This window comes from Kalmanozyma brasiliensis (assembly GCF_000497045.1).
Source record: "Kalmanozyma brasiliensis GHG001 unplaced genomic scaffold PSEUBRA_SCAF2, whole genome shotgun sequence".
Lineage (NCBI taxonomy): Eukaryota > Fungi > Basidiomycota > Ustilaginomycetes > Ustilaginales > Kalmanozyma > Kalmanozyma brasiliensis.
The window spans coordinates 135,943-159,817 of record NW_015961959.1 but is presented as its reverse complement, the minus strand read 5'-3'; the positions used below and the strand labels follow the sequence as shown (position 1 = coordinate 159,817).

The 23,875-nt window shown below is 59.8% G+C and overlaps 5 protein-coding genes across 5 annotated transcripts; 2 read left to right on the top strand and 3 right to left on the bottom strand.

Moving 5' to 3' along the window:
• Positions 1-111: 111 nt before the first annotated feature.
• PSEUBRA_002553 (HNH nuclease) lies at positions 112-1,890 on the bottom strand (the record flags this gene model as incomplete). Its single annotated transcript, XM_059464969.1, has 1 exon — positions 112-1,890. The coding sequence occupies one exon, from the start codon at positions 1,888-1,890 to the stop codon at positions 112-114; it is 1,779 nt and encodes a 592-aa protein (XP_059321285.1).
• A 386-nt stretch (positions 1,891-2,276) lies between these two features.
• Positions 2,277-2,657, top strand: PSEUBRA_002552 (Amidase signature domain protein; the record flags this gene model as incomplete). The annotated part of the gene is made up of 1 exon (XM_016436978.1): positions 2,277-2,657. The coding sequence occupies one exon, from the start codon at positions 2,277-2,279 to the stop codon at positions 2,655-2,657; it is 381 nt and encodes a 126-aa protein (XP_016292464.1).
• A 1,755-nt stretch (positions 2,658-4,412) lies between these two features.
• On the top strand, positions 4,413-5,432 carry PSEUBRA_002551 (Mitochondrial substrate/solute carrier; the record flags this gene model as incomplete). Its single annotated transcript, XM_016436979.2, has 1 exon — positions 4,413-5,432. The coding sequence occupies one exon, from the start codon at positions 4,413-4,415 to the stop codon at positions 5,430-5,432; it is 1,020 nt and encodes a 339-aa protein (XP_016292463.2).
• A 238-nt stretch (positions 5,433-5,670) lies between these two features.
• On the bottom strand, positions 5,671-7,683 carry PSEUBRA_002550 (Glycosyltransferase, DXD sugar-binding motif; the record flags this gene model as incomplete). Its single annotated transcript, XM_016436951.1, has 1 exon — positions 5,671-7,683. One exon carries the CDS (start codon positions 7,681-7,683, stop codon positions 5,671-5,673), a length of 2,013 nt encoding a protein of 670 aa, XP_016292462.1.
• A 1,951-nt stretch (positions 7,684-9,634) lies between these two features.
• On the bottom strand, positions 9,635-23,528 carry PSEUBRA_002549 (Signal transduction response regulator, receiver domain protein; the record flags this gene model as incomplete). Its single annotated transcript, XM_059464957.1, has 2 exons — positions 9,635-21,663; positions 23,126-23,528. The coding sequence occupies 2 exons, from the start codon at positions 23,526-23,528 to the stop codon at positions 9,635-9,637; spliced, it is 12,432 nt and encodes a 4,143-aa protein (XP_059320684.1).
• Positions 23,529-23,875: the final 347 nt, after the last annotated feature.

The window sequence follows — 23,875 nt, the reverse complement described above, 5'->3', positions numbered from 1 at the left end:
GACGAGAAGAAACACAAAAAACTGACACAAACACGCAAAAATCACCCGATGTGCAACGTGCAGCTTGACTCGTTCATGTCGCGTTTGAAACGGCGGTCTGAAAATACATAATCAAGGAGACTTGCGCTTGCCCAATACCGAAGAAGAGGGAATTTCGCCATCCGCGGAGCCTTCTGCTATAGCGAAGTCGTCACCGCCGAGGAGCTCGTAGGCCTTCTCGATGAAAGCAGCTTGAGTCGTCTTCTCGACCTGCGGAGCCCAGTGTTGATAGCATGGCCGAAGCTGCTCGAAGTTGATCTTGTAGTGGCCGCGCACCTTTACCCGCCACAAGTCCCAAGATATAGCGCAGCGAATGGCGCTGCCGAGTGCTTCGTCCAGAGTCGTCATTCCATAACCTTTCCCCTCGGGCTCTGACCAATATATCACTTTGGTTGTCTTTCTCCTCTTCACCTCCAAGACTTTCCTCCTCACGCCGATGTACTTACAGCTCTTCTCCCCCTTCCCAGCCAAGAACTCCTCCAGAACCGCCTTAGTCTCCTTTTTGTCGAGCTTGAGAAGGTACTCGCCCAATGATTCGCGGCGGTTAAGATGGCATCCGACCCCGTGTTGAGACAAAGTCGCAAGATCATATAGCTCGATAGCGTCGTCGAGGTTGTTGACAAGGCGGCGTGCACGATCGGTGCCACCTTTGATCTTGACCTCGATTTGCCACTTTCCCCGCATAGGATAGACACCGGTAAAGCCGTTGCTCTTCCGCCTCCAATTCTGAGCGTTTGCAGCCCGGTCCTTGATGCGAAGATTCGTCATTCGATCGTCAAAGGGATCCCAGTTGATATGATCCACAACATCAACTGATCGCAGCCCACTGTTCCTGCACAACCACCGCGCCAAATCCACCTCGTGCTGATCGGTATAGATACAGGGCCGACCCATGCTCAATTTGAGCCTTGCCGATGCAGCATGTATGTCGAGCCAGCCATCATCGCTGAGTAGAACGTCAACAGTCTTTCCGGAACCAACGTCGATAGGGACATATGCAACGCCATCCTTGTTGCGGCGAATGTGCAATCTCCTGCGCAAGATTTGTCGAGCCCGCTCGATGCGAGCTTGCTCTACTCGTAGCTTTGCAATGATAGAGTATGCTGCTGCCTCGGCTCGATCAACGTCCTTGTGTGTGCTTCGAACCCGGGCCTCGTATGTGACAACGAAGACATCGTCCACGCGAAAGATCTGGACGCCACCGGGGGGCACCCCTACCTCTACCACATGTCGCTTTTGATCGGGATCATTGAGTAAATGCGGTGTTTTGATAAGCTGATCGCCATACTCCAGCTTGCAGACCAGGTTGTATACTCGAGCAGCGGTTGCCTCGCTCTTGTACGTCCCGTGAGATTGACCGTGAGCTCTGACATGAAACGAACCAGCCTGGGACCGGACACCAAAGTACTTTTGTTTGCCTTCCTTTCTTTCCATGTTCCAGCGATTGAAGGCGGGCGTTACCCAGTGCAGGTTTGCACGGGTGTTATCGAGGGTGTTTCTGTTTGCGTGATCTACGTAGATTCGATCAGGATATGGCGTAGGAGTTTGCCCGGCGACAAGTCGAGCCAGAGGGGTGCGAGCAACAGTGCAACGACCTCCATTGAGACTGAGACCCATCGTGAGCATCCATTCGTTGTCGGTATCGATCAGGCACTGGTATGGATCGCCTTTAGCCTTATGCACCTCGTAGGACGTAATGCCGTTTACTCTGGTTGTCACGACAATCTTGGGCGAGCTTTTGACTAGGCGAGGAACAGTGATGGGCAGCTGTCCCCACAAAGCACCAGACGGCTGAAAGGCAGATGGCCAGGGCGGAGGAGTCGTTCTGAGGCGCGAGGTGCTGTTCGTCATTGTCAAAGATGATCCTATGGTGTCAGAGCGATGAGGAGCAGAAAGAGGGAGTCGATAGTCGCAAAGGGAGTCCTTTTTATCTTTCCTGAACGCCTGGTGGCAGCAGGGGTGGCAAAGGCACTCTCGTGGGTATGCGCAGCAGTCTGCTCAGCCTTGATTCCGACATCGGCAGTTCCGTTCGAGTGCCCTTGGCCTTCATCGACTTGTGGGGTATGCGACCCTGAATGTACCGAGTGCCCTACGAGAGGGCTGAGTAACGCTTCCCCGGCCAAGAGACTGTCGCGTCTGTCATCGGGACCCCCGGGCACTTGCTCGAAGTAGTCGCCACTTTCATGCGAATCGTCCGGGCTGAGAGGTCACGGGAGACGAAATCGATTGTAGTCAGCATGTCTTTCAACGAAACTGCTTGCGCCCTCGAGAACCTTCAGCTCAAAGCAGGCAGCGTCGAGCCCGCCGAGGCGTCCGACGGCAAGCTCTGCTTCGCCATCGAATGGGACGACAGCATCGTCCACCCACACCCGCCCATTGCGCGCGAGCTGCGCGAAGTCAAAGAAAGACCCCTTACCGCAGGTCGAAATGCCATCGATTGGGTCCCCAACGACCGCCCCCGCTGCTGCGACATCATTGGACGCGTCAACAGCGCCGACTGTGGCGAGGAAATTAAGCGCAGTTGCGACAAAGGGGGCGAGTCGGTCATACTTAGCCTCGTGGCCGACGGCAACGAGCCCAAGCACCTGTCGACGTTCAACTCGCGACTGGGAAGTTGAGAAAAAAGCCAAGACGAGGAAGAGTGAACAGACCAGTGGCCAGACACAAAGCAGCTGCCGGGCACGGGCAGGTCATGCGACGGGACGGTTGCAGCAACAAGCAGTCGGGATAGTCGCAAGCATGACTCAGACGATCCCGTGAGCGACATGACTCGCTAAGATCCGTTGCATCGCCGTCGCTTCGAAGTTCTTGCCCGTTTCTTCGAAGTGCAAAAGTACTCAACGACTCACCGCAACAAATCATGCACCGCAACGCCTGGCAACGTCGGCCGCATCCACGACGATCGCAATGATCCCGAAGACTGTGCCGAATGAATCATCCGCTGCTACAAAGCTGAAGAAGAAGGGGTCAGTGCGTGAGATTAGGATAGGGAAGGAAGAAGAAAAGCTGAGTCGACTCAAGTGATGCGTGACGCCGCGCCCTGCTGGACCGTCCGTGTCTCTTTTTTTTTTTCGGCTACTGGGACAGGTACGAACCCGAGGACTGGGCGGGCATGCCGATCAACTTGCAGGTGGTCGGCAAGCGGCTGCAGGACGAGGAGCTGCTCGGTCTAGCAAAGGTCATTCGCGATGCCGGAGCAACCCTGCACTGAGCGACGTCTCGATTGAGCAGCCTGAGCAGGCCGAAGTCAAGATCGCTGAACCAGTCGCAAGTGTGGCCCGCCACGATCCGAAGCGTGCTTTCGAGGGTCTTTGGTGTTCCAGTCGCCTTTGCTTTGGCGAATCAGAAAGTGGACTATACAAATGGAAATACGAGCATCTGCCAGGAGAACTGGGCCGAGCGCCCTCGAGAGCCTGCTCCTCGCCTGATTGTGAAGCAGTGACACTGTGGCCTGAGAAGAGCGAGCGTCATCATGCTGGACCGCTGAAGTCGATGTGTCTACGGTGGGTCCGCAACTTCACCCAAGTCTCGGAGCTCGCAGACCGGGCCAAAATCGGTCTAACAGCTTCGCAAAAAATGTGTCTGCAGATAGCAGAGGTGTCCGTGCTGAAATCGCGCGTAATGCGGCATGAGCGGAGAGAGAGTGTGTGTAAGAGAGAAGCACCTCCACTGGCGACTTATCGCTCACATCTCTTCTCGTTGTCGATGTCCCACAACCACCTCCTCGATCGTCCATCTGCAGCTCCGACGGCTTCGCCTTCCTTGTCTACATTCGACAGGCATACCGTGATCGCGCTGGATAGCATCACGCATACTTTGTCATTCTCGTACGAACCCGATAACGACTGAAAAGCGAACCGTCGGCACAGCTCTGCACGCCTCGACACTTGCGATACCTCACATTGATCGCCATCTGACACACACGCAGGTGCGCACCGCTCGCATAGATATAGCACCCTCGGAACAGCTCTCAACTTTGAGCCATCCAGTCTCAAGCCAGCTAATACGCTGAGAGATTGTCGCCGATCGCATAGGCGCAAAAGTCGCTCCGAACGCCGCACTCTCACTTCGACAAGAGCTTTCTTCACCGCGATCCTCTTCAGCATCAAGTCTCATGTCATCGCGATAGTCCGCAGCACCGTCTTCCAAGCCGTTCGACCCCCGACAGTCGACAGGTGCGGCAGCACCCAGTACAGCCAGCTTCGAGAAGCATCCCCAAGCCTGGCACCGCAACGAGCGGCGGCTCAGCCCGCGTCTTTTCACCTTGGCTCGAACCCACATCGCATCGCATCGCATTCCACGTAGACCCACAGCGCATTCCTCTCATCCAATCGCAGCGGCGCATCTTTCGCCAGCCTTGCCGTCCGTACACCATGCTGCACTCATCAGCGATAGCCGGGGCGTGCGCGGGCCTGGTCTCGTCTGTCGTCACCTGTCCATTGGACGTAGTAAAAACCCGCTTACAAGCGCAAGAAGGGCGGCGGCGACCGAACACCTCTCCTCCATCAATACCAGCCGCAGGCGAACCACCACGGTACCTCGGCCTCACGGGCACGCTGCGCAAGATCTGGACCGACGACGGCTTTCGCGGCTTCTACCGTGGTCTTGGCCCCACCATCTTCGGCTACCTCCCCACATGGGCGATCTATTTTACCGTCTATGACAATTGCAAGTCTGCGCTTGCGCGGAATAATCTCACGGCAAGTGAGGATTTTCTCAACCATATCGTGGCGGCGATGACGGCGGGGGCGGCGAGTACGGTGTGCACGTCTCCACTGTGGGTCGTCAAGACGCGTTTCATGCTTCAGAGCCCCCGCGATGGGGCGCGGGCGTATAGGCATACCGGCGATGCCTTCCTGCAGATCTACCGGAGCGAAGGGTTGAGAGGCTTCTACAAGGGGTTGTTACCGAGTCTGTTTGGCGTGTCCCACGTCGCAGTGCAATTTCCGCTGTATGAATCGTTCAAGGGCCTAGCGCGAAGACGAGGGGTGGATGGGGAGGAGGGCGAGCTGGAAGCATCCACCATCCTACTCTGCAGTAGCACAGCCAAGATGATTGCGTCCGTAACAACCTATCCGCACGAAGTGCTGCGAACACGACTGCAGATGCAGCCGCGAGCCAAACCGCCCACCCCAACAGCCCCTGCTCCCGCCGCAGCAGCAGACGCCGCAGCAACATTAGCAGAAAAGGTCGGCGCAGGCAGATACACAGGCGTCCTCCAGGCCTGCAGAACCATCGCACGCGAGGAAGGCATCCGAGGCTTCTACAAGGGCATGACGGTCAACCTGGTCAGGACCGTGCCTAGCTCGGCACTGACGATTCTGACGTACGAACTCATCATGCAGCATCTGAGCCAGGTTGACGCCGCAAGGGCCAACGAGGACGATTCATAGATTCTTAGAGCACGCAGCGGGGAATATCAGTCTTTTCAGCATGACACAAGGCTGCGCACCGAACGTGATCAGGTGACCCCTCGAACGGAAAGAGATGCGCGCTTCTGCTCTTCTCTGTTCAGCGGAGTCTTCGAGACACACCACACACGCAAACAGGATGTGTTCCGAAAATCAGCTTAACCCGTGAAGGCAAGCCTGACTCCTATCATTGGTAACTGTTCGTGTGATCCACTGAGCCCTATGCCTGCGACTTCTCGCCCGACCCTTGTCCACTACCATCCTCGTACGGCGGCGGAGCAGCTTGTTGAGCCTCCCAAGCCGACCTCAGCTTGCTCCTCCCGTCGGCCATCAAGGGTTGATGTTCCGCGTCCTTCCTCCCGGCATCCCAGCCCGCCTCGTCCTCCTCCTCATCCTGTTGGGAACCGAGCGATTCCAGATCGTGATCCTGACTCAACCGCGAGCGTCTGGAACCGTGACTTGGTGCGGGACTCGGACCTCTCCAATTGGCCGGCAGGAGGGAGGACGCCCACTGGCCCAGGCTCAGACCCGATGCAGCGGCGAAGCTCGTATGCGACAGCGGGCTCAACCCGGTCCCCTGGAGTTGCTGCGACGAGGCACTGCTCGACGGACTCAGCTGTTGCGATGAAGAACTACTCCCGTCGTCCCCTCGCACAAAGTAGGCCGGGAGGTAGAGAACGCCTTTCTTCTTGCTCGGACTCTCGGTGCGCCCGTTGGCCTCCATCTCGCTAATCGCATCGCTGCGTGATGAAGGACGCGAAAGCGTCTGCCCCATCCACGCCAACACCGACTGCGGCGCAGGATCGCTGCTCATCGGCTCGGAATCTTGCAGTTGAAACAGCGGCAGGCTGAGCCGTGTCGGTCGCGGCGCGGGCATCGATAGCCTGCTCGGGTTGGCAGCCGAGGTGCTGCCGATGGTCTCGTGACGTCCCATCGAGTTGAGCGGGACGCTAGCGTCTTCATCCGCGGTTGAACCGGAACGTCGTTTGGATCGCCGCCTGGAGATGGACGATGTGCCAATGGGCAGACTGATCCATCGCCCTGTCTGGCGCTGCGCGCGCGTCGAACCGCGTCCGAATCCACCTCGGTAACCACCGAACTTGAACAGGAACGTGGGGAGCAGAGTCCTGAACAACCCATACAGAACCACGCAGACGCCAACAAAGATCAAGAGCCTGCCATATTTCCTCAAGAAGATGAGGAAGCCTGCGTCATTTGCGTGCCAACTCGAGCCGTAGAAGTGGGAGAAGAAGGCGTCGGGCGCATCAATGGGCTTGACGTTCTTGCCGTAGAGGCTCTTGGGAAGGACACGGATGCCTTTGAAGCCTGCTTCTGGCTGCTTGGGTGTGCTTGGGAAGGCAGGACCGTGCACGTCGACGTAGAGACCATACGATGCTGAAACGAACATAGGACCGGTGGAGAACATGACGGTGGGATAGTTGGTCAAGTACTGGTGGTTGAAGTTGACGAGGTTGTGGATGAGCTGGTCCATGAAGGGGTGGCCCTTGGCTGAGAGCATCACGTCGTTAGAGACACCGACGGGAATGGTCTTGGGCAGGATCACCTCGAAGCGCAGCAATGGGTCGAAGCGACGAAGACAACCAATGTCTAGGTCCATGTAGATGCCGCCGTAGTGGTGCAAGACAAAGTATCGGATGGCATCGGCACGCTGGATGGGGTAAGGATACCCGTCAAAGACGGGCAAGAACCAGTCGTAGTGTTCTGCGATGAACTTGCGCGAGTCGTCGTCAGTCCAGAGCATGTACTCGTAGTCTGGATGCATGGCGGCGCACTCGTCGCGGATGGCCTGCCACCTTGCTGGCAGATGTGCGTCCTTCCATGTTTGGTGAATGATGCGTGGGATCTTCTCGGTCGGGTTGCTGGGGTCCCACTTCTTGGGGGTGTTGTCGCGCCATGGCTGTGGCCGTGCGACCATATCGTTGGGGTCGATATTGGAAGCTGGATGGGATGCGTTGGCCATCGACTTGGAAGCAGCTGAGTGAGTGACCTTGTGGAGCCACGGGAAGCGCGCGAGGAAGCCATCTGGGCCATCTGGCGATGCGCCTGATTGGATCTCCTCCCAGGTGCCTAGCTCTTCTGGCAAGACGTATGCAGAGGTGTCGATGGAAAAGTAGGCATTGGCGGTGGTGAGGACGACGATGGTACCTGCGAGGAAGAGACCGAGTAGGATGAGGAGGATATGCGAGGCGCGCCTGGAGAGGAGGGAGGCCATGGTGTGCGGAAGGTGATGGCCCGGAGGCCTGAGCGAGACCGAGATGGGTCTCTGAGACTAGTCAGGGAGCTGCGATGTTGGGCGACAGCAATGCACGTTACGATGGTAAGACGAGCGGTGCGCAATGAGGTTGTCGTTGAGTGCAGCGATAGGCGATTGGTCTGCTCAGCAGCTTAAAGACATCGATGAGGTGAAAGAGCAGTGTGAAGCGTGACTGAGCACTGAATTCAGAGATACGGTGATCCCGACAATGAAGGTGATGTCCGTTGTCGATCCAGCGAAGCGGCTGAGTCCGATGGATGAGTCTGTCTCTATGACGTTCTCGTCAACGTGAATTGCGCCGAAAGGAATGATGAGGTCCTGCCGAGGTCTCGCCTTGGCCGTCGTATCTCGACTCTGAGCTAGAGCGCAGGATGTGTGGTGGAAGTAGGAAGCGGAATGAAGCGCGTAGCGAAGCTTGAGACGTGATCTGTTGGCTCGTGTGCCAGATAGTGGTGGCTACAGGACGAAGTTGGTGACGATGGCGATGGCGATGAGACGAAGAGAAGCTCTTTCTCGAGACACGCTTGTGAGAGAATGAAAGCGCGGCAGGTGGGGGGAATCTTTTGATCTCGACACAGCTCCAGCCTTGCGGAAAAAACACACACACACACATGCACACGCCCTTTTGCGCCTTTACTCTGGCCCTGGGCACACCCGCGCACCCAAACAACTCGAGAGAAACCAAAAAGCGCGGCACCACACCGACAGACACACGCACTTTGCACCGAGCTGCAGCCTCAAATCTAAAAACAAATCCAAAAAAAAAACAAAGTCGATCCCTGCACCAGCCGCAGAGAGTGCTTTTTTGCGCGTGTGTGTGTGGCTCAAACGATTGCAACCCAGCTCTGATTTCTGACGTTTTCAATTTGGAAGCCAGCTGGGCCACACACAGCCAAGAGCACAAGGCAGCGACCTCGCGGCTCGCTTGTGCCTTTGGGCCCTTTGGCTCTCCGCTCCTCTTCTCAAAGCACCCGTCGCCAAGCCTCTCGAGCAGAGCGTGGTTAGCCAGCCAGCCACGGTTGTGCCTTACAACAGCAAAGCCCCGCATCGTCATGGGCCATTTCATGCCGTTGGCTTTCGCTTTGACCATCCACGATGTTTCTGTTGAGCAGCTTGTCAGCGTGATCTCTCTGAAGCCGTGGGGTCTGCGAGCAAGCAGTCCGTGAGCGTCGAAGCGAGTCTGCATCGTCGAGGTCCGCGGCCTAGCTCTTTCCGGTCCGCAAACTCCCTCGGGAGTCGTATGCCGCCCCGCGCGTCTAACCCCTTCGTACGCCGTGCCAGCCCACCTAATGAAGGGTGCTAGGGTCTTGCAGAACGCAGGGGTCTTGTGCACGTCTTTTGCACACGCCGGCCCGAAGCAGTGCCAAGCCACCTGCTTTGTCGTTCTTGCCCTGTTAGAAATCGGGGGCAAGCTTCCGATCCGAAATGGCACAGATCGCGAGCAGTTTTTGATTCTCAGCAGGCCGGCCTCGCCCCGACTCATCGGCCACCGGTCATGTTGAGCCTTACTTCGCAGACGTCATCTTGTCAACCCTGCCATGGTCGCTCGCTCGCTCGTTCCTGACCCCACTCACCGCCGCCTGTCACCATCTAGCTCCGTCACTCTTACTGATTGTCCGTGTCACAGTGTACCAACCAAGCTCATGAAGGGTCGCGCTCACCGCTTCAATTCATGTCAGAACGGCAATTCCGCGGAAAGCCCTGTCGCCAACTTGCCTGTTGCATGCTGTCACGCTACCACCTCGACGCACTCAGACAAGCATGCGAATGATAGGAACCAAATGCGAAGATTGCAAAACATGCGAAACAAGCAGATATGAAACATTGTAAAGATAGAGTAGCAAGCAGCCGGCAATGGAAGTCATCGGGTTGCGTGTAGAGCAAAGACGGTGCGCGAGGAGACGGTCGATCACGCGAGCGACAGCCTCTCCGCCACCTTGCTGAGCGTCTCGGCCGTCTCCTGGTCTTGTTGCTCGCGATCGCGACCACTGAGCTCGTCCGAGTGCGTGAGCGGATGCGGTCCCGTCGCTGCCGGTGCCATCTTCGACTGCTGCTGAGGAGCCTCAAAGTGACGGGAGGTCAGCACCGAGTTGCCCAACGGCGAAGACGAGTATGGCGTATGATGCGGCGAGCCTGCGTTGCCGAATCCAGTCGCGCCTCCTAGCGGCGGCGTGCTGGCTCGAGCAGTGCTGCTCGCAGCTGCAATCGGCTGCGCATGAGTCTTGTGAGCCACCGTCGACTTTCTCGAGAGTGGACGTGAGTCGGCCGGCGCGCTCGTGGTGCCCGATCCAGTGCCCGACCCGCCCGCATTGTCTCCGGCAATCTGCGTGGTGCCCGCCGCCGACTCGGCCGCGCTTGCCTGCATAGGCGTGAACCCGAGCTGCGAAAGCGTGGCGCACACGTCCATCTTCTCCAGTGGCTTGGCCAGCACAGCATCGAAGAGCGAGCCTGCAGCGTCCACCGGTTCGCCACGGTCAAAAGAAGCAAGCGCTACAATCGGCGTCGTCGAGTTGACGTTTCGAGTCGATTTGACCATCCTCGTGACATCCTGCCCTCCAACAATCGGGAGCGTCACGTCTATGAACATGACGGCGAACTTGTGATCACCCATCGCCAATCGCACCGCCTCGGCTCCATCGCGCACAGCCGTGCATCGACAGCCGAGCTTGACCAGGATGGTCTCGAGCATGCGCAGTGCGATCGGATTGTCCTCAGCGATCAAACACGCAATCTCGTCCGAGCTGGCGGAGCTGTTGACTGGAGCTGGAGGCAGAGGTGAAAGAAGGTTGCTGGGCGAGATCGAATCGGTCGGCGATGCCGCCGCTGTGATCGCTGCATCGCGCGTGTTGGAGCGTGAAGGTCGTTTGGACGTCTCCGGCTGCTGCTGCGGCTGCTGCGTCGATGCTTGCGGTTGCGACTGCCACTGAGCCGGGATGACGGGACGCTCTGCAAGACTGCCCGACGTAGTGCGCAGGCGCGTCGGCATCGAATTGCGACGCTCGCCGGTGTTGGAAGCGTCGACCAGCTGCTGGCGGCGTTTGTCAACGGCACCCATCGGCATCGCCGCGGACGGCGACCGAGCCGCAATGCCGCTCGCAACATCAGCATCCGGTGTTCTGACAGGCACCGAAGACGACACGGGAGCTTCCGAGATGCGTCGACGATGCGCCGACGTGTTGAAGGGTCCTGCTGGCGACGTCGGCGCTGTCGAGCGTGACGGCGTCGATCCCTGTGAGGATGCGCTCTGCGCAGGCGAAGGCGGACCCGCCAGCGTTTGAGAGTGAACGCGCTGAGCGGGCCTGCCTTTGGCTGAGAAGCTGCGGTGGCGCGCATAGATGGCCGATTGCTCGAGCGCCTTGGCCAACGCTGGCATCTGCTCCTCCCTCATCTTGCGGATCACCTCGTCGTTGGCCTGCTTGAGCACGGGCAGATTCTTGTAGCTGAAGTTGCCAAAGTCCTCGTTCTGCGCGCCGCTCTGCGATCCAAACGCCTTCTCCAGACGCGATCGCATTCTTGAAGGGGGCAGACCGGTGGACACAAACTTGTTGCCCTCGATGGCTCGAGCAAATTCGCGCGTGCCGTGAGAAGGCTCGTCGTCGAAGTCCTGGTGGCTCGCACCGCGCAGATCAAAGTAGTCGGTCGACTCGGGGTCGGTGACCTGCGGAACGAACGGACCGGGCTCGGCGGTGACATTGTCCCAATCAAGGCCTTGGAAGAAGGGGTGGTTCTTGATCTCCTCTGGTCCGCCCGAACCGAGGCGCTGCTTGGGATCCGTGCACATGAGACGCTCCATGAGATCGCGTGCCTCCGGCGATACCTCCACCGAGTCCTCCTCCCAGTCGATGCGACGCGACAAGATGTTGTCAAACACCTTCTCGGGCGTCTCGGCGTGGAAAGGCGGAGTGCCGTAGAGGAACTCGTACAAGATCACTCCGAGGGCCCACCAATCGACGGCAAAGTCGTCCATACCGATACCGAGAATGCTCTCGGGCGCGAGATAGTCGGGCGTGCCGACGAAGCGTTTGGGCGCGTTCGAGTTGCCGTCACCTCCCGAAGAAGGGCCAAGATTGTCGCTGATCAGAGGATGAGCGCCAAAGAGGTTGCTGGGACTGTCCAGATGCGCAGAAGGCAGCGGCTTGGGAGCACTGCGCTGCGAATCGGACTCGCCCGAGTCGCTGGCATCGGTAGACGAGCTGGCGATGCGGCCTCGCTGTGGAGCCGCAAAGAAGGACTGGTTCCGCATCATGCCACCGAATCCCGGCGTCATCGGCGAGAAGGAAGCGGCCGTGTCACCGGCAGTGGTGCCTGCAGGCGTGGAGACAGCCTGGTGACGCGCATCGGATGTGAACGAGTTGGCGGAGCTGGGCTGCGACCCACTGTTCGAGTCGGTCCTGGATGTCTGCGCGGGGAAACCACTGGCGGAGGAAGCAGCTGCGGTAGCTTGACGCGTCTGACGACCCAGCAATCCGATCTTGGACAGACCGAAGTCCGTGAGCTTGAGATGACCCTTTTCGTCGATGAGCAGGTTGTCCGGCTTGAGATCTCGATGCACGACCCCCTTGTCATGCAGATGCTGCAGTCCGATGACGACTTCAGCAATGTACTGCTGAGCCCACTCCTCCGACAAGCCTCCGAGCACCTTGCAGAGCGAAGCGCAATCTCCTCCTGGCAGGTACTCCGTGACGAGGTACAGGAACTCCGAGCTCTGGAAGGTGAAGAAGAGCTTGACCACGAACGGAGACTGGTTCTGCGTCATGAGGATCATGCGTTCGGCCTTGACGTTGGTGATCTGGTTCTTGGCAATCATGTCCGACTTCTTGAGCACCTTGATGGCGTAGTAGTCGCCCGTGGTACGCTTCTTGGCGAGGAAGACGCTTCCAAAGGCACCTTTGCTGATGGGCTTGATGATGTCAAAGTCCTTGATGGAGGAGGCCGTCGCTCGCGACGAGGGTGCTGCTGGTGGAATGCGCGGCGAAAGCGGCATCGAGCCTACCATGGGGCTCTTGTGCGACACGCTGAACTTGCGATTGTGGCGATGCGACACGCCCAGCGATTCACCAAAGCCAAGGCGCGGCGAGAGCGGAGGTGTGACGCCAAGAGTGTCGCTGACGGGAGGCAGATGAGAGGCTCGACGAGGCCGGCTGACAGACCGTCGCTGCGGAGGGCCACCTGTCGAACCTGCATGAAGCGCTGCGCCGCTGACGGATCGAGGTGCGAGCAGCTCGTTTGAAGGCGGAGTCAACGCTGCAGAACCGCGCGGGATCGGGATAGGTGCAAGATGGGTCGAGCCGCCCATCTTGTCGTCGACAGCAGGGATGTCGTCCTCGTCTGGGGTGGCACCGCCCATGGCCGAGAACAAAGCAGAGGAGGGAGCCGGCAGGTCTCGGTCGTCTTGATCCAGGAGCATCGATCCCGATAACAGGCCGTCCTCCTCAGCGTCATCGTTCTCTTGCCGCTTCTCCGCCTCGTCGTCGCCAGCGCTGGACGACAGTGTAGACGTGAGTCGGCTAAGCGAGGGTCTGAGAGGTTGCTGTGGGTCCTCTGTACGAAGGGATGCACTGACCACTTCGGAGGACCGGCCTCTGGAAGAGCTCGATCCCCTTTGCATTGCAGCAGAGGTGGCCGCGGCTGCCTCCAAAGATGCCTGCGGAGAGACAGCGTCGCGCTGTTGCGCCTGCGCCATCCGCAAGCCAAGTCCTTGACCTCCCTCAAGACCTTCATCGCCAACCTCCTCAGAGCCTGACTCGGACCCTGATGCAGATGCGGAGGATCCCCGAGAGCTGCCGGAACCCTCGTCGGCTTCTGAGAGAGCCGTAAGCGCAGCCTCGACGCGCTCTTCCCATTCTTGTCGCACGGTCTCGACGTAGACAATCGTGTTGAGCATGCGATTGACGGCGCTGAGCTTGCTTCGCATAGCATTCTCGACGTCCACTAAGAGAAGATCAAGCGCAGTGTCGTCGAGTGCCGGGCGTCTCCATTGCTGGACGGTCACCACCTTGTTCTCCGAAGTGGGCGACAGCAGCCGCTGCTTCTCGATGGGCTCGTTGGCAAACTCGTCCTTGATGGCGGGTGTGGAAATCTCGCAGGCGGTCTGCAGGACTTCGATGGCTGCGTCGAGAGCGCGGAGGTGCTGTTTGCGTACAGACGCAGGTGCGGGCTGGCGTTGCGACACGGAGCGATTGAGACCCTCGAGTGCCGAAGGTGGCTGCGTCGAGGCAGCAGGCGTGCTAATGGCGACGCCACGATACTCGAGTGGCTGCTCTGCATTCTGCCCACTGAAGCTTTCCAGGCGATTGAGCAGATCCTGGATGGCCTTGCGCAGCTCGCGAAGACCTTCGTTGCACTCGCCGATCTCCATGTCCAGACGATGCGTCTCGTTGCAGATCTCGCTGTGCTTCTCAAAGAACCACGCCGGAATGTCTCGCTCGCAGATGCGACACAGGACGGGCTCGACCGAGATGGACGCTACGTGGGCTAGTGCTGCCGTCGGCTCGTCCAGCACGACGCCCATAGCACGACCGCCCTTGGTGAGAGCAGCCTCGGGCAGTCGGTCCTCGCGCTCGGGTGGTCCTGTTGCTTTGAACACCCACATCGAGTGCGATGGGTTGCCGCTCTGTCGATCCATCATGAGCATGCCTTTTCCTTCCATCTCCTGGAAGTAGACTGCGTCGCTGCCATCACTCTGATCATCCGCCGAAGAGACGGAGGAAGACGACGACGAGCGCGCCAGAGACTTCTCGACACGGAGACGGAAGACGGCCTCCACGGTGTGCGACTGGTTGGCCTCGAGCTGCCTGGAGGCTTCTGCAAAGACGTCGCCATCGCCAGGGGCAAGCAAGTCTTCGATCGGCGTCTCATAGAGCTCGGCGGGATCCGAACCGAGCACCGTCTTCCAGGCAGGGCTCAGGTACAGGAAACGCTGGTCGTCCATGCTGAGCTCCATAAGGACATTGACGCCTGCAGAGCGGAAGTTCTGCGGCACCCCCTCTTGCGACGCTCGCTTGACGCCTTCAGGGGCCGAAACGATGTCTTGATCGTCGGCGTGCTCATCCTGCTCGGATCCGACAACCTCGATCGCGTCCAGCTTGCTGGCTGTGCTGCTGGAGTGGCGGTGGTGACGCTGGCGGGCACGGTCGACAATGGTCGTGTCGCCATCTTCATCCAGGTCTTCACCACTCCGGTCACCTTGAACCGCAGCTCGGAGAAGATCCTTGGAAGGCGAGGCAGCTCGTCGCACCACGTCTGGACTCGGCTCGAGATCGCGTTGAAGGACGCCAGAAGCGGGCGAGTTGGTACCGCTGGTCGAGCCGCGTGTAATCATGTTGGCATCGGATCGCGCCGTCGAGAGGGCACGCGCTTGGATCGGGCTTTTGGCTGTGGCGGCGAGCAACACGCCCGAAGACTTGGCAGCTTCTAGGTCTACTGCTTCTCCGGCCACGTCGCCCTGTTGCGCGCCAAGACTGAACCGGATCGGCTCGGCGTCCTGCTCTTCCTCATCGTTGAAGTTCCAGAAGCCTTTCTCGGCTTCCCACCACTCGACGACACGACTCAGTCCGGCAACAGCGAGCAAGATCTGAATAAACCAGCCTCGGCCCGCCCATTCTGGGTGCTCGTCCCAGAAGCGGCCGATGGTCTGGACGCGAGAGATGAGGACCGAGCAGGAACCGGGACGCGAGATGAGCGCATTGATCGACGCGTCGAGCACCTCCATCGCCACAGCCACAAGCTCTTCCAGCGGCTGCATCCACGGCTGGGGCCCGATGTCTTCCGTTGGCAGCGCCCGCGTTCGGCGCGACGGAGACAAACGAGGCGACCCGGAGGAGGCCGAGACGCCCGAGGTCATTGTGCCAGCTCCAGGCATCGGCGAATGGGAGCGCGAGGTAGAGCGCGAGTGAGACACCGAACGTGCCGTCGAACGACTCAGTGACTGAGCGCGGCTGAGCGGGTTGAGATGGGAAGGCTTGGATGGGTTCGCCAGCGTCGTGCTGACGGTGCGCTGCGAGGTCGCTGTGGCACCTGCCAGGTTGACCGGTGGTGGAGCGGGCAGCTTGTACTCGCGCGCCGATCGCACTGCTGCTGTCTCGCGGAGTCCGCCCAACGACGGCGAGGTGAAGATGGAGCCCGACGGGGAACGTGTGTGCGACTCTGTGATCGCCCCGTCGGCGCCGACGCCTGAATCTTGGCCCTCTTGACGCTGTCCTGCGACATGTCCACCCGCAACCGCAGCGGCTGCTGCTGCGGCACCAGCAGAGAAGGACGAAGAGTCGCTGCCTCCGCGGGACATGGACACGGACCTCGACGTGATCGTCGTCGGAGGTGGCATCTCAGTGTCGCTGCCGAGGGCAACGTCATCTTGAGCGTGTTTCAATGCGTCGTTCACGTCGTTGGCAAAGGCCTCTTTCAGCTCCTCGACGTCGCGATCGTCCTCCATGACGCTGTGTCGATCCTCCTCTTGCTTATCCAGCTCCATCTCGACGTAGTTGTTAATGGCGCCGATGATGCGACGCAGCTCCCGGTCGCAGCTCTCCTTGGAAGCAAGGAGACGGTGACGAATGTGCTGGCGGATCGAGTTGATCGTGATTGCTTTCGAGACGGCTTTGGCTCTGGCTGTTGCACGACCCTCGTTGTCGGAGTCAAGGGCGGCGTCCTGATCAGCTGCCTCCCCTGCGGCGGACGTCTTTGGCTCGCGTGGACTGGGAGTCCAAGCGTTCGACAACCGCGCCGAGGACTCGCGAGCAGTAACGACTGCAGGTGATGTGGCGCTTGCGGTAGCGTCGGCAGTGCTCTGCTGTGATCGCGACGAGAGAGGTTGCTTGGTTGGGCTGCTCTGCGTCGAGTTCGATGGCGATTTGCCCTTGCCAATTTTGTCAAATTCGGCAGAGTCGAACGTACTGAGGCCATTTTCGAGCTGGAGGGACAAGTTCGGCTGGTTTCGCCGCTTGCCTGCTTCTCGGCCGCCGCCGCTGCTGCTGACCGTAAGATGCGTTTCCTGGCTGAGCTGAGAGGATGCAGATTTGGGCGCTTCCAAACTGGCGGGCTCCTCTTGTACCGTCACAAAGCTGGCGTCCGGTCCGGGCGAGACGGATCTGCGGTCGCTGAGGTCGCCAGCCTCACCGTCGCCGTCGTGCTGCTCCACTCTGCCATCGTCCATCAACTTCTTGAGGTTCTGCGCCGAGGTGCTGGGACGGAGGGTCCTCACCGAGTCGGAGCCGCTCAAGGCTGTGCCGCCGGTCTGCGAGCGAACATGACGACCGAAGCCGCTCTGTACCTGTGTGACGAGCGTTGGAGACGGCGTTGCGATCACTGGCTTCATGTTCGACGACGAAGACAAGGGGGCGAGGCGTGGGGCATCACGACGACTGCTGATGGTCCCGGCTGGACGGGCCGATGCGGTCAAGGGACTGCGATGATGCAAGGAATGAGACAGCACAGCTGACGAGCCGGCGTGCGGAGAGGCAACATTGGCTCGGGGAGAAGCGGTATTCGTTGGCGGTTTCGACCAGCTGTCCCCAGCGGGAGCCGTGAAGCCGGACTTGACGGCACTCCACCAAGCCTCGATCTTGCCACCGAGCTGTTTGCGACGTCCACGTCCAGCCGCCTGCGCCTGGGAGTGCGCCGTGTCGGATCCCGCTGCACTCCTGTACGTCGCTGCGGGTGCAACACGGCTCGTGATGGGCGAGAGCGAGAGGTTCTTGGCCTTGTCGGTGCCTAACCGCTTGACGGGCGAGAATCCAGCCTTGACGTGACCGGGAGAAGAGGCCATGGTGGACATGGCGGTCGAGCTGGAGCCGACTCCGGATTCACGTCGAGACAGCTCAGCGCTGGCGAGCGAGAAGCTGCGCTGCTGGTTCCCGCCTGGACGCGTCGATTGTCGGGGAGGATCCTCTGGTCTGCGAACCGGACCAAGCTGCGCGGGTTTGGGCGCTCGCGTCTCGCTGGAAGGTGCTTGGCTGCCTTCCTCGTTGAGACTGAGGGCGGCAAGGGCTTCTTCCACCTCCTGCGCGTCGATGGCGTCTTGTTGCTGATCGGCAGACTCGGCGATCTGCCATCTTTGACGCGAGAGCGGATCAAAAACAGAGCGATGGCCGTCCGCCTGCTGCTTTTGCAGGGTAGAGACCCGGCCCGCATCGACAGCTTCGCTTCCTGTTCTGCTGGAAGGAGACGATGCCGTCTTGTCCGTAGCCCGTGCTGCCACAATGTCTGCATCGTCCGCAGCGGAAGCCTTGCGGACAGCGACGCTCGTGTCCGCCTCGGCTGCGGCCTGCGCTTCTGCCTCTTCGCGCTCCGACTGCAACTTGGCCTCCTTCATCTTGCGATACTCGTCGAGCCAGTCGACCCATTCGAATTCGGCAAAGGCGGACGATTCGAGACCTCGCTGCTGGTCTTCCTCCTCGTCGAGCTGCGACTCGATGCTGTCGTTGGAGTCCACGGCGGACCCACGACGGGTCGGCATAGGCGCACCGGTGTGGCTTGCATCTCTCTGTAGCCCGATGGTCGTTCCTCTGCGGGCGAGACTTGTCGGACCAGAAGGCATCGCGTCCTCCTCCTGGGTCTGTTCGGTTCGATTGCGCGAGAGCCATGCCGATTCGATCGTGTCAGCATCGTTGCGACGCACTGGTTGCTGCGGACCAAGTCGGGAAGGGTTCTGTGCCCTCCACTTTTGCATCTTGGCGTTGCGACTTTGAATGATGATGCGCGCGTACTCGTCCGTGCCGGACAGGGGATGCTGCGCAGCTGAGGACGAAAGACGGGCAGACGCGAACAGCGCCGCGTCGTTCGGTCGATGCACGCGGCGAGAGGCCGGCGGGACCGCGAGCAACGTGTCGGGTCCTATGGAGCTGGATAGATTGCCTTGCGTCATTCTGCGTTGACTCAGAGGCGTCGCAGCAGCGGGTGCGAGGGAGGTTCTGACAGGTGCATCTTGCGTGGAAGCGATCCAGGGGGCTGGCTTGCCCTCTGTCGCCACCGCTGCGTCGGCGTCATTGTCGGCGTCGTCCATGGACTCTTGCAAGCTGTCAAAGAGCTCCTGGGCACCCCACGACATGCGATGCGAGCTGGATCGACTGGGCGACAGTCGAGGCCGACGCTCGGCTGTGGGACTGGTCCGAGCAGACGATGCGCTGAGGGCGTGCAAAGGCGAATAGGCGCTTGTGCTTGCCGGCAAACCAGCGTGGCGCGGTGCACTGGTGGGCACGGCCAGAAGATCGGATTTTGGCGGAACGAGCGTGGGAGAACGGGAACCCAGAATGGCAGAGCCGGGAAGACTAGCGGGCGGGCGATAATCTCGACCGATGGGGATCGATACCGACAATGGATGACCACGGCTGTCGTGGCCAGGCAAAGCCATGTCGTCGGATCTCAGATGCTCCATAGCAGGCGAGGTGCGACCCGAGTCTTCGGCGCCAGACGAATACTCGTGCACCAAAGGGGAATGACTTCGGATCGAGCTGGGTGTCGGTGGTACGTTGAGGCGGCTGGTGGGCGTGGGCGATGAAGTGGTGTCCGAGCTGAGCCCCAGACCAAGTCCGTGACCTTGAGTGGCACCGTCCATCACCAGAGGCTGAGCATTGGAGCTCGATGCTGCCCACTTGCTGAGAGGTGACTCGATGGACGTTGTTGATGCGCTTTTCGACATGTGGCGAGGCGAAGGCGACGGCGGTACGAACAGATCGCCAGCCAAGCGCACGGCGGTTGGCACACGCTGCAGACGGATCGCATCCGCCAGCCCAGCCGATCCGCCACTTTTTGCGGACGGACTCGGTCCCATGGAGCTTGGTGTGCCGTCATTGAGCGCCTGTGGAGAAAGGGCTGGGTCGGATCCGAGGGGCACGCCCAACGTCTGACTGCGAACGCGGGCTCGCGTGTAGCCAGGAGAAAGAGTCGATCCAGACGCATCCATCCTTGCCATTTCGTCATCCTCCGCAACAGACGAATTCCTGCGTCGGTGCGACGATGATCGTGCAGCGAGCGACGAGCTGAATGGAACCGAAGACGAGGCGACGCCCGAGCTGGACAGAGAAGAGCCAGCACCACCATGAGTCCCTGACGAGCTGACGCTGCTGGAACGATGCGAAGTGGAAGAGGTCGGAATGGGGACCGGCAGTGGAATGCTAGGACTGCCCGACTCGATGGCGGCGACCAAGTTAGGGTCGACACCGTCTGGGCCGCCCACAGGCGACATGGCGCCGTCTCCCAGCAGCACTCCGCCCAGAGATCGGGCGCGACGATGCATGCTGGAGCTGAGCGACGAAGAGGTCATGCGTCTGCGTCGTGTCGAATGCAAGATGGCGCTACCTCCGCCCGTCACGGTGGTTGGAGTGTTGTTGACGGAGCCGCTGAAGCTCGAAGGGGCAAAGGCACCCGAATTGCTGCGATTGCCGCGTGTGTCCCAGCTGATGGTCGGAGAGCCCGAATGGAACGAGTTCGAGGCTGGCAGACCTGCTGAAGAGCCCGACGAGAGCGGAGAGGGGTTGGAAGGCATGCCGTGTCCCAACGACGACTCCTCCTTGCGTTTGCCCATGGAGATGGTGGAGACGGCCCGGTCGAAGGGCTCGAGAGCTGGCGAGCCCACAGAGCCACCACCGATGCGGCGAGGCAAGGCCGGTGGTCCCATGGAGCCGGTGGAGCTGGTGACGGACGATTTGCGCGTCAAATTGGAACTGGTGGTTGCGACATCATCCGAGGCGATGGATGATGCGTCGTCGTCGGCAGCCAAGTGGCTGCTTTGGAAAAGCGAGTGCCGTGAGCGAGGCTGGTTCAGCTTGGTGCCTCCAGCGACGACCCTTTGGAGTGGGTTCGACGTCGACCTTTCGCGGTCCAAACGCAGTGAGGACCGAGCAAGAGGCGAAACAGCCGCAAGATCGGCGGTGGAGATGGCGCTATTGGAAGGGCCCTCTCTAGTGCGGCTGAAAGCGTCGTCGATGGTGTCGGAAGCGGCTGATTCGGGTCCAGTGTTCCTGCGCTGGTGCCGGCTTGGCTGAGAGGAGGCGGTGGACGAGACAGAAGACGGCGATGTCGGGGACAAGGGCTGTGTGTAGCTGCCTTGCGAAGAAGACGTCGAGCCGTGGGCGCGATGCCTGGTTGCCGAGTCTGTGGTGCCAAGGGCCGATTCGTTGGGATTTGACCATGTGGACGAAGATGCGGCCGGCGTGGCCTCGTCGTTGAGCGCCTCATCGTCGACAACGTCATCGTCGTTGGGTAAGATTGAGGCAAAGGCGAGCGGACTGGAGAAGGAGGGAGCAGTGTCGAACGACATTCTCTTGGAAGAGCTGCGGCCGAGGGCCTTGATCGCGGCTGAAGGTGGACTGAGAGGGAAGCCAGGCGGCGCAGCACTGCTCAAGGACGAAGTTGTCGGAGGCGAAGCGCTGACATGGGCGACGGTGGCAGAGGTCAAAGACTGTGGTGCGTTCTGAGATTGAGACGCAGATTGAGAAGGAGAAGAGGAGCTCTTGGTGGATCCTGCAGAGAAGCTGAGCGCGGATGATGTTGGTGACGACGGAGACGCGCGCCTCGCTGCCGAACTGCGCGAGCTGGTATCGATCGATCTAGGCGCTGAAGACGGCGGTGCAGGCGAGGATCGGGAATCACCGGATGCGCCGCGCAGATGCTTGAAGGAGCGAGTGGGCGAAGAGGACGGATCGGAGCGAGGGTGCTTGCCTTGCGCCGAGGCAGTCGAGGAGGAAGGCGAATGAGGGCCGAGCTCGATGATGCTATGAAGACTGTTGCTGCGTTCTGAGGTGGACCTTGCGGCTGCGCTGAGTGGAGACGAAGCGGAAGGGCTGAGATTGGAAGGGGACGGCGAAGATTTGGGGTCGCAAGCGTCGTCGTCGCCTAGGAAGGAGGAGGGGGGACCGCTTCTTCGACTGTGATCACTGCTGCCAGGGCTGATTCGATTGCGGTTGGCAGGGCTAAAAGGGTCGGTGAACTGCGTCGCTGAGACTGGTGATGGTGAAGATGGAGAAGGCGGTCGTCCCGTTGAAGGTGATGAAATGCGTGGAAAGGATCAGTCGAGTGACAGCGTACAAGGGCGGGCGAAGGGACGTCGGAAGGTGAGGGAGAAGAGGAGGTGTGGTTGATGAACGTGATTAAGCGAGGTGGAAGGGTCGAGACCATCCAAAAGTCGGGAGAGGCGGAAGAGCAGAGGAAACGCATTTCAGGGTTCGTGAAATGTGAACAGGCGAGAAGCAGGGTTCAGCGGCAGAGGCAGCAGAAACGCGTTGAGGGGAGCGGAGTGTGTTGCCGATATTCGGAAAACGTGGTACGCCAGCCAAAAGAAATTCGGAGTCGTGCCGAGTCGGTGATGGAAGAGTCGCGGCGAGGCCCATCGCAACAACGGAAGAAGGGCGAGGACGATAGGCAAATGCGAAGCGATCAGGTCAGGCGGCGAGATGGAAGGGTCGGCGGCATTGTGAGAGGCGAGGGATCGATGAAAGTGCAGCGTTGTCGTTTGTCGGGCGACCGACCAAGGCGAGATGGCGTGTAGTCAGCCGCCAGCCACAAATAGAAGTGGTAGCGAGTGATAGCAAGCGAGCGAGCGCGGAGAGATAGAGTCGGGGGAAGAGGCGGAGAGGCGTAGACGGAGGCAGAGGCAAGAGCCATGTCGGAAACGGGCCCGTCGTGGCGCATAAAGTCATTTGACCAACCAAATTTCCCACGCACCACAACCACAAAAGCCAATTTGCAGCGCCGCCATGTCGCAAACAAAAAGCGCCGCGCAGGAGGGTCAAGCCGAAAGTGACGGAGTGTCAATACGAGCCAAGCCCGTCGAGGTAAAGTGACAATGCAAGTGCACATCACAATGTGTGATACAATGCGACAATGCCGAGATGGTCGTTGCATAGTGTGTGTTGGATCACGGCGGCCGAAAGGTCGTGTTTGGCAGAAGAAGTGCAGATCAATGGCGGGGACCAGAACCGTCGCGGCGAGTGAGCAGGCGATCGTGGAATGCAAGGGTGCATGTCAAATGTCGGAGTCAAGTCGATATTGAGAACCGAGAAGCCGTACCGAGGTCGACAGAAGCCGACGGACGAGGCCAGATACAGAAGCGATGACAGTAGCATCCGTGCAGGTTTCGCGTGTCGACCCAGAGCCAGTGCCAAAGCATGAGGTAGAGGTACGGAACAGCCGGCGTCGGATGATGCGAATAAGTCGATGCGAGACGGAGTCAGCGATGTGGGTGAGCCGACGGCGAGGAGAAGCGGAAATGGAAGCGCGATCGGGGAAAGGAAGAGAAGAATAGAAGGATTCGAACCTGGTCAGTGCTCTGTCATCTTTGGCATGGTCCTTGCCAGCACCAGGCAGGGTTGAAGGTCATTGCACCACAGCTCTGACACACAGCTACGACGCTGGTGCGGCGAACCCGGTCACTGCACCGACAAAGACCAAAGCGATGATCACTTACCGAAGGTGTCTACGCTCAGCTGACTTCTGCCACCAGCTTTGCTGGACGAGCTGGGCATCGAGGAGGAAGGTGCTGGCGGGGAAGATCCAGTCGGATTGGCATCTTCTTCCTGCACATCAAAGAGATCCCGGCTGCCTCGTTCGTTCAACGACCCGCGGTTTGAGCCACTGCTGCCGAGCGAAGAGACGCGCGGATTGCTGGCTCTTCGACCGCTGACGTTGCTGTAACTTGCATCGATGCTGCCGTCGTCGTCAAGATCAAAGATACCAGCTGTGCTGGAGAGACGCGATGTCCTTCGCTTGTCCGCCGAGGATGCCTGAGAGCTGGCAGATAGCGAGGCATTGCGGCTGGCTTGATCTCGATCAGCGCCGTCGTCGCCTGGTGCAGAGCTGAACGAAGACATGGTGGTCGAGATTTACGCGCCGGTTGCTGCGCAGCCCTGATGGCCTGGCTTAGCAGCACGCCGAAAGCTCGATCTAAAGCAGCAGCATACAAGCGATGGCGACGGAAACGGTGATGCGGATGTCAAGAACCTTGCTGCCGGGCCAATGATCGCGTGCAGATGCGGGTGAATGACGTCCTGGCGATGTGTTTGCAAGACGGCTTGGTCGATGCGACGACGGTCAAGAAGGCGAGAGACGCGAGAGATGCAAGTCGACTGCGTGAGATGTGTCGGCACCGAGGAAATGCGAATACGCGCGACGAAACGAAAAGAAGTATGCAACGATGCGATAGCGATAGGGACGGTGG